Genomic DNA, 19,508 nt, shown 5'->3' with positions numbered 1-19,508 from the left:
AAAACTACAAAGTGATATAGAATTGAATCAAAAGTGATACAAATTAGACTCATGTCAATTCTGTATGCTGTAATCTTGATTTTTTATTTTTGTCAAATAAACAACTCATGCATAACAAATAGTCTATTGTGAGTCGAACTCACGACCTCTTATTTACAAAAAAGATACTTATGTCACTAGACCAAATAATACTGGGCCTGTAATTTTATTTTTAAAATTTCTTTTGGTCTTCAATAATAAAAAATGCATTATGCAAATCAGCTTTGCAGCGTCAAGGGGACGTACTACAACATGCTTCATGTTTGTTCTTTGTCACCAATAAATTTTTCTAATTACTTATAAGTCAACCCAATAATCTTAGTTATACATCATTCAACCAAACTTTCAACATTTATATTCATATTCAACCAACGCCAACTTCAAACTAGCATCATTTTAGATCACGCCCCACATTTTTTCTTAATTTCTTGTCACGCCGATTTTATTTATTATTTAAAATGACAAATTATTGAAAATAAAAACATGGAAAATATGGCATGAGAGCCTTCCTCATTAGGTTGCCCTTGCCACCCTATAAGACCCAAGAAAAGCTATAAACAAAAATTAGTTGACTTTTTTTTTTTTTTTTTAATAATTATTCATTAATGAGTTAGTTTTGTCATTTGAATACTAGCAATTTTCTCCCATAATCTGTAATTCTTCTGCACTGCTGGTCATTATGCTCCTAGCTTTTATAATAAAGTTTTGATGTGAAGATATGATCAAGACGTCTTCCCCCACATTGGGGATGCCTGATGCATTTTTCTCTGTATAAATTGTTAAATGTGGTTGCACTTAAGAAATGTACAAAATTTAACTCGATATACTTATTGCTCATTCTTCTTTAGGTTATTTGGTGAAGTTTTCTAACTAAACTGTAATAATTGATTTTATCTATTTTTATATTTCTCAAAATAAAGATAAAGTGTTTGACGAATGCTTTAAGGAGAGTTACGACAAACAATTTGCCGTATTTATCTCGTCCCTACCATCAATACCACACAAGACAAGTTATAGCTTATACCTCCATATCTAACATGGAGTGTAAGAGGTTTGGATGTCGAGTTCCAAGTCGAGCCTTCACCTACCTCTCTTCATCTCTCATTCTCTTCGTTTTCAAACTAGTTGAGGAGGCAAGTGGCATGGAGTTAGCCCACAAAGTTGGAAATAATTTAGGTTGAAATGAAATGAAATAAAGAAACAAACCAAACGTGATGCGTGGATCCAACGCAAATTTGGAGAACAATGAAGAAGAAGACAGTCAGGTCCTGCATAGGCTTCAATTCGAATATTCTTTTATTAATCTTGATCCGATCCTTGTAAATATATATATTCGAGTTCGTTCCGATCTGTATTTCTTCTCCGCTCACATGGCATTGTGGTCGATGCGGGTACTGCACTGGTACTACTACTACCAATAGTGATCTGAATATTAAATACTGTATGTCCTACTCCACCTACCAAATACTGAAATACAAAATACTGATAAGTGCGTTTTAATATAAATCACACGTGGGCATATGCTTAATCCACGCTACAGATGTAGACATGATTCGTAATAGCCTATTCATCTATTATTCCACTTCTACCATTTTCCTGTTATAATTGTTTATCACAACATGAGATATTGAGATAAGAAATGGATTCACAATTTTTCAAACGGACAAATAAAAACGTTCGCAACAAAGTTAACTTCTCTTAATATATGATGAATTTATACTAAATAAAAGCATTGCAACAAGTGATTTTCCTATTATAGTTGTTGCAAAAGAGGTTCTTTTCTTTTCTTCTCTCCTCCACCTCTCTTTCTAACTCCCCTCAAATTTTAGGTAATGTAATGTGTCATAATCCGAATTGGTTCATAAACTAAAAAAGTGTGCTAGTAGGTGGACATTAGTGATTCAACTGCATCAAACAAATTTGCAATTTGTTATTAATTTTATAAAATTTGATGAATAAACAATCTTCCATTTTTGATTAGGAACTACAGGACATATGCAAAGTGGCCTAATGGACAAGTGTTGTTCCTTTTCTTTCCCCATCATTCCAGTGTGAGAGTGAAAGCTCCCAAAAGCCACAAACAAAAAACTGTAACGTGTTTGTATGTGACAAGGGAAATTAAAAAAAAAAAAAAAAATACCAAGTTCGGACATTTTTGAAGACTTTGTGTTAAAGAGGGTTCCATCACTACCCGTATATTCTATATAGTCACCTGCAATTTGGACTATTTCCCCAATAGAACACTAGGGCCTCAATTTTCTCCCGCTCTATGCCATCGTGCACAGGAGGAGGTTTGGGGAAGAACATGAAACGCAACCTAATAAAAGGTAACAATTGGTTTGAAAGCACATTCGCACAAGCAGAATATCAAAATCAAAGGTTACCATAACGACAAATTACCCAACATACATGAGCAGTTCTCCGACTAAAACGAAGGGGTAAATAACAACTCTCCATGCTTGCCAGCGTTCCTCAAGCTTTTATCATTCTACTCGTATCTCAGGCCGAGTTTATAAAGAAAATGGTACCAAAAAGGACCAACCTATACTATGACAGAGGTAACATAGAGAACACACTTGCATTTCCTACCACACAGCACCCTCAATACTTGTAGTCCTTGACATGAAGAGACTCTGCAGCACCCTCACCGAGCTTGGCATCGCCCTTGTAGGTTCCCAAGGTTGCCTCTGAGTTGGCCTTGGCCCTTGTGAGGAGAGCCTCCTGTGCGGCCTTAACATTTTCTTTCTTTCCTGACCAAGCCTTGAGAGTGCTGGCTTGAAGAGCACGGCCGAAGGAGAAGGAAAGAGTCCATGGCTTCTTTCCCTTGAGCTTGTTCATGGCGTTAAGGTTGAGAGTAGCCTCCTCCTCACTCTGTCCACCAGACAAGAACACCACAGCAGGGACAGCTGCAGGGGTAGTGCGCTGCAAGGCACGGACAGTGTACTCAGCAATCACTTCTGGTGCAACCTTCTTGGCATCAGATCCGGGAGTCACCATGTTGGGCTTCAAGAGAGTTCCTTCAAGAAGGACGTGGTGGTCATTGAGAGCCTTGTAACATGCAGCAAGGACGCGCTCAGTCACATCAGCACACTTGTCAATGGAGTGGGGTCCGTCAACAAGGATCTCAGGCTCAACAATGGGTACCAAACCATTCTCCTGGCAGATGATAGCATAACGAGCCAAGCCATTGGCATTCTCGTTGATTGAAAGCTGAGATGGCTCATTGGGACCAATCTTGAGCACAGCACGCCATTTGGCAAACCGGGCACCAGCTTCATAGTACTTAGCGCAGCGGGCACCAAGGCCATCCAAACCCTGGGTTGTGGTCTCACCGTCGGTGCCTTTAAGCTCAACAACACCCTTGTCAACCTTGATACCAGGGAGAACACCACCTTCCTTCATGACATCAACGAAAGGCTTGCCTGCAACATACAATGATCATGAATATCACATCAGCTGTAGGATAGGCAACTAAAAGTTAATCCAGGGGAATTCATAGGATCCATCTAAAGTCTGAATGGGAAAGGGCAGCAATCCATGTTGTAATTTAGGAATGGAAAGCGATGAATAGTGTGAAATTTATCCAAAGGTTATACGAATTCAAGGAAATTATCAATGTAGGAACAACACATAAACATAGACATATCTTATATCACACAGAGGAGTGGGTCAAATACCATCAGCTGTCTTCTGGTAGAGGGTTTCCTCAAAAAGGATCACTCCACTAAGGTATTGGAGGGCACCGGGGGCAGTGAAGAGGAGTTCGCGAAGAGCACGCCTGTTTTCCTCAACATTCTCAACATTGATGCTGGCAAAACGCTTGCCAATTGTGCCAGTTGACTCATCAGCAGCAAGAATACCCTTTCCAGGGGTGCCAATGTAGGCAGCATTGGCAATAAGCTCATCTGTAATAAACCCAAAATTCAGTATCTAAAAATGATAAATTACTCAACATACTCAAAAACTTTTATCAAAATCAGAATCCCTTGACTTCACAATTCTAACAAACCAACGATATGCATGCTTCAATGCCCATGACAAATACAAGTCTCTTTGGGTGTATTTGCAAGCCAAAACTTGAGATTCCGAGATAAAAATCAAGTTCAAATTCAGGGCATGGCCATCGATTAACGGATGGAATGCTATAATGAAAGAAATCAATCATCCAAATCATCACATGCAATAGTCCCCAACACGACCAAGATAATATGTAGCACAACCAGCATCTTTGTTATGCAACCAAACTCATCAAAAATGAATTAGATAAGCACCCAATCAAACAACAGAATAACTATAATAATCCAGTGATCAAAAAATCGAAACAGAGTAAACAGTCACTGATCAAAACACTGGCACAAACCGTTCCATAGACCATTCAAAACTTAAATCCACATGCAAACACATCAAATACATCATGGTAATCATTCATAGTTTGTTGAATCAGGTCGAGATAAAAACATAAACCCCTGAATCAAAAGATGGCGAGCGATACAAGGAACAAAAATTTAGAGAAGTGGGTTAAAGATGATTACCATGGTACTTTCCCTTGAAGGCCGTCATTTCGGAGAAAAAGCGAGCGGAGGATCTGGAAGACGATTTTGCAGAGATGAGACGGTTGTGAAATAGCGATAGATAGCCAGATAGGAGAAGTTGATGTGGTTTAGGGCTTTAATATGAGCGAGCCGAACGGCTTGGGGATCACGTTGCTCCGTTCTCTCCTCATTTTACTCTTTTGCCCCCACTTTGATATTCGGTTTTACCGACCTAAGCTTCCACTTCAAAAAATAATAACCAAGGATTTTTAAATATATTTTTGAAATGATTGAAATTTTCGTTGTTATTTTGGTAGTTTTATGGCACTGGTATTTTTCAAAACTAACAAATATCAGGCGCGCTCACCTAAATAATAATTTTAAGGGAATGTGAGAGATAAATGTATCTCAACCACATGTATTAAATTAAAAAGTTGATATTATTACAATTTAAAATTGTACACTTATTTCAGCCGTTAGATTCATTTTGTTTCTCATAGTCTCTTAAAATTGTCCTTTAAGTGAACTGACAATCGATACTTTTTATATAAGCTTATATTAATATCGATCCTCAAAATCTTTATTGACACATTCTAGATATTTTATTTTCACTTTCAATTTCTATTTCTATTTCTATTTTTATGTGAATCATTCTTAATACTCTCATTTTTGCTTTTTTAGCTTAGAGAAGCCTAGGACAATGTTTGGACAATTAGCAAAAGAATTAAATTGAAAATAAAAGGGTGAGGGGTATAATAGGCAAACCAAAAATTTGAAGGCAAATTACTACTTTATTATTACTTTAGCCAAAACAAGCTTCTGGAAACCACTGCCGTGAAATAGGTGGGTAGGGAAGGGTCAAAGTTTCTTGATAAGAAAGAAAAAGAAAGCCGCAAAACCGATGAATAATTCTATGGGCCGGAAAGGAGAGCGGGTCTGGGGGCCTAATTTATCGGAATACCAGAAACACCAAAGATGGAAGGGAAATTCAGGGGCGCCAAGTGTTTTTAGCCCTTCTATGGTCTACTTCATTGCCACGTGCCTTTCTTCTACACCAATTTCTGGCTTTCTTTGTATGAATTATGGCTTTATTAGCTTCGGGCTTTTGGTAGATGATTCACTTATCAAGAGGCAATCTGAATGGGCAAAACCATGTTGCACGTTCTTGAGACGTAAAGAAAACACCATATATAGCTTCCATGGGAATGGATTCATATGGTTTGTTCATTCAATCATTCATGAGAATGAGATAGTGGTTAGTTTCTAACGGTTTATTTGGTAGCTACTTTGATTGTGTGTTTTTATTAAGCTTGTTTTTGACGATCTCTCTCAACTTATTAGCTCCTATCTTAATTTTTGATAAAAAAATAAAATAAAATAAAACTAACAACCATTTATTGTTGGTGATATATTCATTTTTTTTGTAAGGGAAATACGACAAGTTATATTAAATGAAAACTAAGAAGTACATGGAGCGATGCAGAAGCATCGAAAGAAAACAATAAAGTATAACAAGATCACAAACGCATCTGTAATGAAGAAAAAACAATAAAGGATAACAAGATGCACATACGCATCTAGAATGAAAGGTAACCAGGATGTGACTTGATGCCGAACGACATCTCTGCACTGCATATGTCACGAGAGCAATGTAAAAGTAAACGTAAACGTAACCGTAAGTGATGATATGATCATCTAAGAGAGGTGATTCACCCACCAAGAGTTCAAAAGTAACCGAGGGTGTCAAAAACTAAAAAATTAGCAAGCGAACTCCTAAGAACCAGAACCAATACCATATCAATATGAGCAGCTGTCTCAGATCCAGGATCCAGATATGAATGCGAATCGAGTCCCAAATACGGATCCAAATCATACATGGGACCAAAGTCAAATCTGCCAAAGCAGACTTGAGAAAAGCCCAAGCCCATCTGAATCTGATTTGGACACCTAAGTACATGGGCACCCTATCAGATCTTCTCTGGACACCCACACGTCTGCGCTCCCATTGCAGCGGTTGAATGTCACCGGTGGAAGGACCCACGGCGCCGCCACCACCATCCGCACTCAACCCCAGCACGCCTCATCCTGTTCCGTCGCGCCACAAATCGGAAAACTCTTCGCTAGGAGGACCTGACACCATCGACAGCCGTCCCACCAAGCCGCATAGCCGCGCTGCTAACAAAGCCAGACAGACAACAGATCTAGAATCCCAACGGTAGATCCTCCAACCACCAAGCACCAATCGCCGCCGGAGAGGATCCGAACGCATTGTCGCCATCCACCGCTGAAGCCCTGCAGCGGCACCCAGAAGCCATATCCCCCCAATCCGAAAGGATCCAAACTCAAAGTTGATAGAACCGGGATTCCAAGTTTGGTTTGGATCCACCAGATCACGGCGCCGCCCTTCACTACCATCATTGAAACATAATGCAACACGAGCAAAGCCTGAAGGGGTTGAATCCCATCGGCAAAACGATGAGACGAGGGTGCAGCAACCCGAAGGTTGAAGAGGAGAGATTCTCAAGTCCAAAAAGCTCGTTAGCCAAGGACCACGGATGCCATCATCACAATCCAAGGAAATCGGACGGGGAAACCCTAGGGTAAGCCACAACAAAGAGGAGAGAGCGAGAGCTCTCATATTACCTTCTGGCCTTGACTTTATATTCATTTTTCTTTTAATTTTATTATATAGATTAATCATTTAGAAAGAGGTCCAAATTAGAGAGGCGACTAATATGAAGGAACATAGAGTAAGAAGATAAAGATCTAAAGTTTGAAGAATGTGGTCAGTCTAGATTGATACTGAGGTTTTAGGATCCTAAGTGACAAAAGAAGTGGTGTTCAACCCTTAAATGACTCAACAATTTTAATTTTTGAACTTGTCAGCGAATTTTTTAAGGTAATGTAATTTACACTCCTAATTTTTGTCTTAGAAAAGACAAAATTTATGATACAAAAAATATATATGTATTGTAAAAAATAAGGACTGTGAATTTTTTTTTAATATATGTGTATATAAATAAAGTCTAAAAAAATTAGGGCATCTATGATCAGAGTTCCTAGGCAATAGCTAGCTAGGCCTATAGCCAGGGCGAGCCTTAGTTCAGCTAGAAGTTAGAACTCAGTATTGTCAAGGAATTGAGTCTTTTTTTAGTTAAGGGGTCTACTCATGCCTTGGGTTGATTCCTGAACACTAAAATTCTTTTTCTTGTTCAAAAATGAACCTAAGGCATGAGTAGACGCATTAACTTAAGAGGAAAAAAAAAACCCAATTTCTTGAACACTAAAATTCATTGTCAAATATCCCAAAGAAAAAGAGTTAACCACAAAATCTAATACCTAGAATACACTGCACGCGCTTGATACCTGTAAAATTTCTTCTCGCTCTATCCGGCGGCGCGTCCTCTGGTCGTTGTCGTAAGATGGGCTCGTTTCTTCTAGCTGGCTTGTTGACATCGATGAGGAGAAACGAGACGTTGGTTAAGATGAATGAGGTGTATGCGCGCGGCCTATTTTGATTAATGAAATGTCACAGAACTTCAACTGAGTTTCGTATTTTGATTTCTTTTAGCATTCCCTTGAATTCTTGTTTAAGGGCTTAATCGGAGCAACTAGTTTTTTTTACTTGTTTTAATAAAGGTGTGTGCTTAGGTAATGATTTTTGGTGACAACTCTACAGGAGCAAGTCCTTATGTGTACTCTCATTGCAGTATCAACTAATGACATTCTTTGTTAAATAAAATAAAATGGTTTGCAAGGGAAAAGCATCTGACATAAGGAAACTTTTTCTACTTTTTGCATTTAGTGGTAAAAAGCTTTGATTAAATTTTGGTTGAAATTAAAGCAGTTTCTCGCTATCATTACACCTTCACCTGCGTTGTTTCACGCAATAGTCGGAAATATAATTTTGTTCTTTCCAAACATGGATTTGGATACATATATACAACTCAGTTTTTTCAGTGTCCGGCCTTTAAATTTATGTGAAAGGCAGCAGAGTGAGGAATAGCAAATATTTAAATTTGCAATGATCTGGAGGAACGCAAGTACGCAACACACCAACATTTTGACCAACTGAGATTGTTGTGATTCATTGCGGGTAGTAACTTACTATCGTGCATTTGGTATGAGAGAAATTGGTTGAGGTATAGAGCAGGGGTTTTTTTGCCCAAATCATTCTCATATATTTTTCTCTAATGCCCTCAAAGATTTTGCTAGCTTGGCCTTCAAACATGAAAGCCCAGCTGCTAACGACCGTTCTATTTTCAAGCTCCTAGGCTTATGACGTTGAGAGCTAAGGCCTCTAGATTTATACTTGTCGCTTGGAACCCTCACGACCCTTCATGGATGAAGGCTAATACGGATGTAGAGGTCATCATTTGGCCCGCGGACTCAAAAGCCCATGGGCGCTCGCCCGGCCCATTGCCCAAAAGGTCGAGCTGGCCCATAGCAAAACTCATCTCGGCCCTGCTCGTTGGGCATGAGGTAGGGATAGGGTGGAGGGTTCAAAGCCCAGGCACAGCCTGCGGCCTGACCTATTAGATGTCCATTAAAGCTCACCCAGCCCAGCCTTATAAGCCCTGCCTAAAAGCCCATTCAATAATAGTATTAATATTTCTTTTATGCAGTTATTAGTTGAATATGTGGACTAATTATTGCATTAGGCCATATTATCTGTTAATTTTGTATTTTATTATGTTCAATCATTAACATATCATAGTTTTTTCATAGCTATTTGTACTTTTTAATAAAAGAACATTACATATAAATATAATGGGCTCAGCCCAGCCTGAAAAAGCCCATAAGGCTCTGCGCCTATAGTTGGGCATGGGCCTTGATTTTTAAGAAAAAGCTCGGCCCTGCTCGACCCGAAAATAAGAAAAATATGTCATGGCCCTGCCCAGCCCGGCCTGCCCATTGATAAGCCCTATACGGATGGGTCAATTCATAACTTAAATCAAGCAGGTTCAAGAGGAGTATTCCGTAATGATTCTATGGTTTTTTTTTTTTTTGCTGCCTTCTCTAGAAAAGTTGAAGCTCATAATGCAATTGATGCTGAAGTCCTCGCATTCTTATAGGCCTTGAAAATTGCATGGAACAAATGGTGGAATTACCTATGGCTAGAAACTAATTCTATGCTGGTTGTTCAATATTTTAAAAACCCAAATTGGTACCCTAGAGATTACAGGCTCATTGGCGAAATGGGTTGCACCTTGCTAGTTAATTGAACGTTCAAGTGTCTCATATTTACTGTGAGGGGAGTACTGTTGCAGATGCTCTTGCTAATTATGGAAAAGATCATGTTGGTGATTTTTGGTGGGATGATGCCCCTCACTTCATAATGCAGTCTCTTAGTTTTGATGCATCATCAAGGATTTCTCACCAAGGAGCATGAACTTCCTTCTTGTTGGTTTTTATCCTGTATTTTTGGTTTAGTTCGTTTCTTAACTAGAGTTTCTTTTCGATTTGCTTTTTCACATGGCTTAGATATTATGTCCTCCCCGTTATATACCGTTTCATTATCTAATAATATGCACGGGCGTGGGGATGAGCCACTTAACTAGACTAGGTTCCAAATCCCTTTAAAGAAAAAAGAAAAAAAATCATTTTATGCATATGTTGCTGCTGTAAGTATCGCGGCCATGGATACATGGTAGTCTCAACCACACAATAATTATTCGTTGAGTTACAACTAAATTTTAGTAGATTAGCTTTATTAAGATAAGTATTTACCATATTGAAGAGGTCAAATTTTTGTTAAAGATAGGTCAACTTGTTGAACTCAATATGATGGATTAAATGATGAATCAATGACAATGAGTCCACCTATAGTTTAAACTTTATTCTGTGGCCTAATAGAAGTGGTGAGTCTTTATGTATAATATTGCACATCTTGAGTGATAAGTATATACTCTTAGGAAAAATGGAGAACAATGCATCTCAAAACCAAGAATTAGGGGCCATGCTTATGGTGGCGGTGTTTGATGGTTTTCCGGTTGATTTTAAAGGTGAATGGGCCTTAAAAAAAAAAAGGTGAATTGGGTATGGTGCTTGGGCTTTCTTTTACTCTTTGAATTGACAGCGCGTTTTGCCATAATCGAGTCCTCGATTGGTTGGATAATTTTTTTTTTTTTTTTGAAACAAGGGCCGGTGTGGCTGCCCTCAGGCCTTCATAAATGAAACCGACGAATACAAGGGGGGGACAAAGAGCCTAAACCCCATATTACAATCTGCATCAAGAGTACATCCTGAAAAGAAGTCAATAGACGACTCTACTAAACACTTGTATTCCAATCCACACCAACTAGCAAAGAACACGCTCCAGACGGTTCTATTTGCTTCTAAGCGGTGACACGACGGAAAGATTACTTGATCTGTAACTCTAATACAGCAAAGCATAATGTCACTTCTCCCAGCTTTCCTATCATGTTGCCACTGGAATCTACATCCAGTGGCATGAAGTCTCACCCTGCCACTAGGAGGCAGCAACCATTTGACAACGCAAGTAAATCGCCGCCTACCTAGAGCAGACAAGGCACAAAGAGTGCACCCACGGGCAAAAAGCCCAACTATCCCTACACAACGAGTATAGGGACTTATTACGCGCAAAAAGCGCAAAACAACCCACAAACTGCAAACAACTAAATAAACAAAGCAACAACTGGAAACAAAACAAACAGAAATTAAAAAACAGCAGCACAGCCCAAAAGCGGAAGCCCGGCCCATCCACCATCTCTCCCAAGGGCCCAACGCAGAAGCCCACCAAGCAAGCATCGAGTGCCATCTGCCGGCACCAGACCGTCCCTGAGGAGCACCCCGCCGCCGCGCATCAACCCTGCACCGCCGCACCACCACGACACGCAGACCACTCATCAACCAGATCAGCTCCCGAAACCAGATCCAGAAACGAGCTGTGCCCACGCCGGACTCAACACCGCCCTGAGATCGAGATCTCAGCCACCGCCCCCCAGCCCGCATATGTCGCAGGACCACCACGAACCGCCGACGGCCACCCGCGTCCCAGAGCCACACCAACTGCTTCAGAGACACCACAGAACCACGCCGCCGGCAATCCGCATCCCAGAGCCACACCAACTGCTCCAGAGACACCACGGTACCACGCCACCGGCCATCCACGGCCCAGAGCCACACCAACTGCTCCAGAGACACCGCGGAACCACGCCGCCGGCCATCCGCGTCCCAGAGCCACACCAACTGCTCCAGAGACACCACGGTACCCCTCCTGCAGACCCACGACCAAGATCCGGAAGGGACAGGTCGACATGGATCCTCCCAAAACCAGATCGGACCAGCTTTCTCCCCCCGTGGACCACGCTTCCGCTCATAAGACTCGCTGTACACCCAAACCAACATCCTCTCCCGGGCCGGAACGCAGCGGCAAGGGCACCGCCGGCGTTCGGCCGGGAGAGATCGCACTCACCCTTTTCTCTTCTTTCTCGCGCGTGAGGCGCGTTCCCCAGATGAAGTCCGTTAGAATTGATGTGCCTTTCTTTTGGTTGGATAATTAGGTATGATTGAATTGTAGTACTTTGGGGAGAAGCAGAGCAATGGATATGTCTAGTTCTTCTTTTTTATTTCAAATGTCAGATTCATTCGCATAGGGTCTTTTATTTCACCATGGAGGTGGAGGCTGCTATGGATTTGTACTATGAGGATTGCGTGGGGTTTTGTCTCGCAATCTTAGACATGTTTCAAGTTGAAAATCAAGGTGGAGGTTCTTCCTACCACCCCTCTTTATTCATGTGACACAAGGACAAAAGTCTAAGGATCATGTTATTATCAAAGCTGCGGAGGCTGTTCAGGTTGCAAAGGATGTTGGGGCTCACCTTAATGTAAAGGGGAGCAACAAGATGTTGGTTAATATGAATGAGGTGTATGCGGCCTCTTCTGATTAAGGACGATGTCACAGAACTTCAACTGAGTTTCGTATTTTGATTTCTTCTAGCATTCCCTTGAATTCTTATTTAAGGGCTTAATTGGAGCAACTAGTTTTTTTTTATTTGTTTTAATAAAGGTGTGTGCTTAGGTAATGACCTTTGGTGACAACTCTCCAGGAGCAAGTCCTTATGTGTACTCTCGTTGCAGTATCAATGAATGACATTCTTCGTTAAGTAAAAAAAAAATGGTTTGCAAGGAAAAAGCATATGAAGTAAGGGAAACTTTTTCTACCTTTTGCATTTATTGGTAAAAAGCTCTGATTAAATTTTGGTTGAAATTAAAGTAATTTCTTGCTAGGGAAAAAAATGCGGACCGTACCTGATCTTTTTTCCATTAGTAACTTTAGTACTTCAACTTAAAAAAATGTCAGATTGGTACCTGACGTTCACTCCCCGACCCAACATAAGTACCTGAAACCGTTAATTCTGTTTAACTCCATTATGGAGACTGCTAGCTGTCATATTTCAAAGGATATTTTCGTCTCTTTGTATCTTAATCGATTATTTTTTTCTTTAATTATTTTCTCCTCTCTCTCTCTCTCTGTTCTTTCTTATCTTCTTCTTCCCTCTCTCCGGATCAACCTGCAGATTCTAGGACTATAATCATTCCTTCAAGCTTCTAGGACTATAATCCAGCTCCTGCTTGGACTGATCAGAGGAAGCTTCCATCCCATCAAAACCAACCCAAAAATACTCAAACCAAGATGCAATCTTTGTATCAAAAAGCTTCAAACTTTCATGCCCAACAACTAAATCTAGAAAGTATGAATAAGAGAAACATAGTGGCCAATTTATTCCTCCTCTGGGTTTGGGTTGACAATTTATAGAAAAGTGGTTGTAGCCCATAGAAAATTAGGCACCAAGAGCCATGGATTTTTCTTTGAGAATGAGTTAATCGTGAGGCACTGCCTGAGATAGGCAGAGAGAAACACACCAACAAATTCAGCGACGCAATGGCAGACGAACCCACCCTAGAACCCGGAACCAGCACCTCCTCCTCTGTTGTCAACGGAGGCAAGACCGTCAATGAATGCCAAGACATGATTAGAAGAAGCCTCCGAACTCCTATGGTGAAGTTTCTGCTGGAGCATCAAATGGAACTGTTGTTATCTTGAATATCAGCGAGCTATTCTGAGGAGCCATACCCATTAGAACCTGGATTGGATTTGGTCTTGCTACCACAGCAACCCATTTTCCAATCAAGATTAATGGAGGAAACCCAGCTTGGGATATCAAACAAAATTCCAACGCAACAACTCAATCAACTTATTCGTAAATCTCTCTCTGACTTGTCGCTCAACCGCGGCGTCTGCGACGGCGATAGCGACATAGGGGTTGCGCCGCCCGACGGTTCTTCTTTATAGTTAATGGAGGTTCTTCTTCTTGTTGTTGTTCTTCTAATTCAACTCAGGGATTGGTTTTTTCTCTACCAAAGAATAAATTTAAGCAAGAAATAAGAAACACCCAGACACTAAGTTCAAGTCTTTATGAACAAGAAACTCTGAATCCATACCTCCCGGAATCTGTAACCTCTGATGGGTTCACAGCCTCGCCGCCGCCTAACGATTGCGAACTCTCCGACCAGGTTTCCGATTCTGGCACCACAGCGGCGCGGTGGAAATGTCGGACTGGATATGGGTGGCGCGAAAGGAGCCGGGAATGGAGAGGTGGTGGAGCTTGTTGGAGAGTCAGAGGGATTTGCTAGGTATATCTGTGGAGACCATCTTTGCTTTCCAATCCAAATCAACCATAATTAGCAGAGAGATAGAGAGAGAAGGAAGAAGAGAGTGTGTGGAAAAAAAAAAAAAATAGAGTTGAAATTACTTATATATCCTTCAAGTTATGTCAGTTGACTAACGCTGTAAGGGAGTTAACAGCTCCATATACTAAGGGCATCTCTAACAGAGTAGCTAAATTTAATTTTTAGCTATATATAACTATTTTTAATGCAAAATTCAACTCCAACAGACTAGCTATAGGTAAGTTAAATTTAACTATAGCTAAAATAGTTAGCTATATTTAGCTAGAGTATCCTACATAGCTAAAGCAAAAGTTATATTTCTCTCTCTTCTTTTGTCCACATGTCAGTTTACGATTTGTTAAAATATAGTAAAATTATTTATAAATAGCTACTATTGTTGGAGCAACATTGCTAAATCAATAGCTATATTTCACAACTTTAGCTAAATTTAACTAAAAAATAATTTCTACTGTTGGAGATGCTCTAATGTTGGGTCGAGGTTCGAACTTCAGGTACCAAAGTGATATTTTTTGAAGTTCAGGTACGAAAGTTACTAAGAGCAAGTTCACTCGTAGTCAAGAAAAGGCAAAGTCGAGAAGTCAAGAATTCGACCAGTCAAGTTACTATTCACTGCCACTGGACATGGGTTTCCACTCGTTTTTTTTCTTGACCGGTCAAGAATGTTCATCATTTTCACTGTTTAATTGGGATTCTCTTCTTAATTGAAACCAAGGGCTGGGATTAATTGACCGTTGCTTTCATTTTCACTGTTCACCCCACGGCTTCTGCCAGGCGTCCTCTCTGCAGCTTCCAACACAGCCGCTAGGCGACAAACTTTCCAACACAGCCGGTCAGCAAATGCGGCTGCTGCTCTCTCATTCGTGCGTCTCCTCCACGCGCAAAGCCCTCCTCGTCTCTCTCTGCTTTTCTGTCGCTGACGTCAGCCAACTTGCATGCTTTCCTGAGGTGGCAGCCGGGCATGCTGGGTCAAGCTTTTAGTCAGGCTGTTGCCTTTTTTTTTTGCCTCAGTCAAGAAAAGCCAACAATTGGCTGGGCAAAGCAAGACCGGTGGAAGCAAAAAATTCACTTACCCGGTCAACACATCAGCAAATCCCTCCCTTTGCCCAGTCAAAGTGCAACCGCTGCACTTGCTCTAATGGGCCATAGGTCAGGTACTGTTTACATTTTTTCCCCTTCTTGCTATCAATACATCTTCACCTGCGTTGTTCACGTAATAGTCGTAAATATAATTTTGTTCTTTCCAAACATGGATTTGGATACATGTATGCAACTCAGTTTTTCTAGTGTCCGACCTTTAAATTTATATGAAAGGCAGTAGAGTAAGGAATAGCAAATATTGAAATTTGCAATATGGATCTGGAGGAACGCAACACACCAAAATTTCGACCAACTGAAACTGGGACGACCTCTAAGCTTATAGATGGTGTACTGTATGATTTGCCGAAAGGGTGGGTGGTGGAAGAGAGGAAACGACCCTACAAAGGCAAAATTGATAAGGTTTAATTTTTTTTTTTTCTATTTGGCTTGGTTATTATCTTTTCTGCATCAAAATGTATATAAATCTCTAGTAGTTTTCTCTTGCTTAGTAATCAACATGGTGCCAGAAAAACCTTGGATCTAGATCTAAAGATAGAACCTAAACCAACTTAGGTTTCATAATATTTATTTTTACCCTTAGATCTAAATCCCAAGGTGATGACCAATGTTTTTTTTTTTTTTTGGTTTGGTTTTGTATTGAAAGTACTATTTTTTGATGGTTTGGTTTTTTAAGTTCATCAACGAAATTGAACTAATTTGTTTTTGTTTTTCTTAAAGAACCATATGAAGTTAATTACTAGGTTCTTCACATACACTTAGGTGCGGTGTTTGTTGGATTTTTATTTTGTCTCAAACTGCAAGAATATAATCTTGTTCTAATCATGCTCAATTTTACACAGTGCCGTAATGTAACATTTTGTTTGTTTTAAATGTTATATTTGAGTTCTAGGATCGAGATGGAGAGAAACATGGAAGTATATGATTATTTTGAGTTTATTTTTCTAATTTTTCATTTTTTACTTATATTTTGATTTTATTTTTCCTTTTGAAATAAGTTGCTTATTTTTTAATATAAAAGGATGAGGAGCGCTCTAGAGCTGACCGGTTAGTTTAGTATTAAGAAGCTAAACATTTTTTAGACCAACTTTCGATCACATATTGACATCTCCACCTTTCAGTTTTAGGTCCTTATGAGTAAATCACTTATGCAAATTTTCATCCAAGTTGATGATCGTTTGGGTACCGAACTAAATCAAATATGTCCAACCTGAACCGTTCGTGTTTATAATTAGTAAATCACGATTATGAATACCCAAACGATCATCAATCTAGCTAAGAATTTGCAGAACTGATCTGCTCATAGTAACCTAAAAACTAAACGGTGGAGATGCCGATATGTGACCAAAAAGTTGTTCTAAAAGATGGTTAGTTTTTTAATACGAAGTTTAACCGGTTAGCTCTAGAGTGCTCCTCTAAAAAGGAAATACAGAAAAGTTAATCACTATTGACAAGACATTTTCTTTTAAATACAACAAACTTATTGACAAAAAAAATTATAAAATAGAAAAATATAATTTTATATAGATAATTTGTTCAATTATGCACTAGGAGCGCTGGGAGTCATTTTCTCACTTCTCAGATTTAGGAGCTCCTAATAATTTTCCTATGTTACCATTTAAAAAAAAAATTCCTATGTTGGAAGTGTACGTAGTACAGAGCATGATTGGAACTTTTTTTTTTTTTTTCAGTTATTTATTAACTTCTCCTTAATTTCTGTTAAATGAGTTCAAATAGGGAGCTAATTGAAGAAACTCTTAGAAAAACAATGCTTTTACATTGCATGATTCATACTACATATACATTTTGTTGTGAAAAGAATTAAAATACATCAACTTATGTCTTACTGTTAAGCTGACATACAATATCTGTTTATTTCAATTGTAGTGCAAAGTTTGTACATCAATAGGAATTAAGAAAATTTTGTTTCCAATAATATCTTCTTTTATTTGTTAATGAAAATACTAGTTTCCCTTCAAAAAAAAAAAAAAAAAAAAAATACAAGTTTCAAGATTGAAATTGCTATATTGAGACTAATATCCATTATCCTTCTAACCTATTTTTGAAATTAACAACGGGGAGTGAAATTCACACTCCCTATTTTACAATCCACACTCTATATTTTCTTTTTTAAATATTAAGTCACCCATTAAGTTTTGTCTTTTTATTGTGTGGATTGTAAAACATGGGATATTAAGATACTAAAAGAGAAAACATGGAGTGTGGATTGTAAAATGAGGAGTGTGAATTTCATTTCCCTTAATAATTATGTTGTTATATATTATTATATGTCATCTCATGCATAATCCACATAATTTCTATCCAATTTTGTACTTTTTCCTTTGTGGTATATTTATGTAACCTATCAAAATCAAAATTACTTTTTTTTTTAATAATAATGAACAACTGAACATATATTTCCCAACGTTCCATCTGGATCAGTTAAGAGGGGGTGTTTCTAGAGGAGTTTTGTTGTAGTTGTGTTTCTGTTTTTCTTCAGTTATAAAAAAAAAAAAAATAACTCAACATATATTATTTGAAATTGCAGTATTACTATGAACCACATACCAAAAAGCGATTTCGATCATATAAAGCAGTGAAAGAAGTCCTCAACATGGCAACACTTGAACAAAAGCAAGCACATGGGGAATTGCAGGTTGGAAATGAGCCACAGGTGAGCTTGTTCATGACCAAATTTACTTGTTCAATATGGTGTTTGTGGCAAAAGTAACTCTTTTAGAGGTGAACAAATGGCAATTGAATTCATGATGAAAATATGCTTTTTGAAATGTTGTTTAATTACCTAAATGGATTATTTTTTGAAATAACATCATGTTGATATATTAATACTCAGGCAAAAAATGACCATTACATATACTCCCTCTACCATCTATGGGTAGATAAAGAGTTTGTGGTAAACCACAACGATACATAGATTAGGTCTGATCATTTGACGGTACACATGCTCATTTATTCAAGAAAAACTATAAACTATGTTACTAAAGACAAGTAAATAGACATAGTTCAAAAGAAAATAAAAACTAAATTTTCTCCTTGCCCTTAACACTAGGGCTAGGAGGTTTTCCAGGGCATAGCACACTAAGCACCTCTTTAGCTACAATCTTCTTATTCTTGGAATAGTTCTTGTTATTTGACCCCAATGGCCTACCTCTTTTCTTCTTCTGTTCCACTTTGACCATGCCACCTGCATAGCTTCCTTAGGGAACAATCCTTCCTTAGGAACTAAGACACCTCTCGGAGCTTCAATGAGACCCAGAGATTTAGCAGAGAATTTGGTGTGGAATTCTGGGACTTTCAGTTTCTTTGGCAGCATAGATGAGCTACCAGCAGCCTCACCTTCACTGAAGAGAATTTTCAGTTTCTTTGGGGACATATATGGCGATGTAGGCCTGCTTCTTTTCACAGCTGATGACTTAGCTTCCACAGGAACTAAGGCTAGGGCATTTGCTTCTTCAGCAGACCTTAGATTAGCACTACGCACCACAATAGGTCGGTGGTGCTTGTGCATAGCAGGAGTGCCAAATAGATTGCGTGCAATTGGTGGCAGTAGAGGTGTTTGCAGCCCCTGAAACCAGAACGCTCCATTCTGAAAACGAAGATCGAAAATACCTGGAAATTGGGATGTCAGAGACGAACCCGGTGCATCCAGTCCTATGATTTTGACCCAGAAAAAGAGCAGATTTATGGAGATGACAAGTGGATCTTCCAGGCCATCATACTGCTATAGCAGAACATGAGCTCTGTTAAAGTACCACGACCCTCCCCTTAAAACCTTGTTTCGATCACGTTTCAGATCAAAGGAGAAGACAAAGCGACCTTGGGTACTGTCTTGGACCTTAAAGGCTCCATCGAGGACCCAAATGCGTCGGAAATGACGCTGCAAATCCTGAGTGCCGAATTGTTTCTTTGTCATAGGTTTGGCCAGAAGAAAAACCTGAGAGTTTGGCCTCTTTTTTGAGCAGTTCAAGTGCGAGATGTTGAGGACATTAGAGCCCGCTAGGGCAAGAGATGCAGCAAAGCTCGCTGTAACGTCGTCAATGGACGTCATTTAGCAGTAAAACAGGGGTCGTAGGGTGTACCGGCATGAGGAAAAAGACTAGGGTT

At 39.4% G+C, this 19,508-nt stretch overlaps 1 protein-coding gene and 1 long non-coding RNA gene across 2 annotated transcripts; both read right to left on the bottom strand.

The window, feature by feature from the left end:
• Positions 1-2,404: 2,404 nt before the first annotated feature.
• Positions 2,405-4,730, bottom strand: LOC133721533 (fructose-bisphosphate aldolase 1, cytoplasmic). The gene is made up of 3 exons (XM_062148176.1): positions 4,572-4,730; positions 3,717-3,944; positions 2,405-3,461 (listed from the first exon to the last, which is right to left on the bottom strand). The coding sequence occupies exons 1-3, from the start codon at positions 4,597-4,599 to the stop codon at positions 2,641-2,643; spliced, it is 1,077 nt and encodes a 358-aa protein (XP_062004160.1). The 5' UTR covers positions 4,600-4,730; the 3' UTR covers positions 2,405-2,640.
• An 8,009-nt stretch (positions 4,731-12,739) lies between these two features.
• On the bottom strand, positions 12,740-14,311 carry LOC133723470 (uncharacterized). Its single transcript, XR_009853060.1, has 2 exons — positions 14,040-14,311; positions 12,740-13,952 (listed from the first exon to the last, which is right to left on the bottom strand). It is a non-coding gene; the product is annotated as an uncharacterized LOC133723470 (long non-coding RNA).
• Between the last annotated feature and the right edge of the window lie 5,197 nt (positions 14,312-19,508).

Source organism: Rosa rugosa, chromosome 7, assembly GCF_958449725.1.
Source record: "Rosa rugosa chromosome 7, drRosRugo1.1, whole genome shotgun sequence".
In the NCBI taxonomy this organism is placed as follows: domain Eukaryota; kingdom Viridiplantae; phylum Streptophyta; class Magnoliopsida; order Rosales; family Rosaceae; genus Rosa; species Rosa rugosa.
Note: the sequence above shows the minus strand (reverse complement) of the source record. Positions and strands in the feature narration are given on the sequence as shown.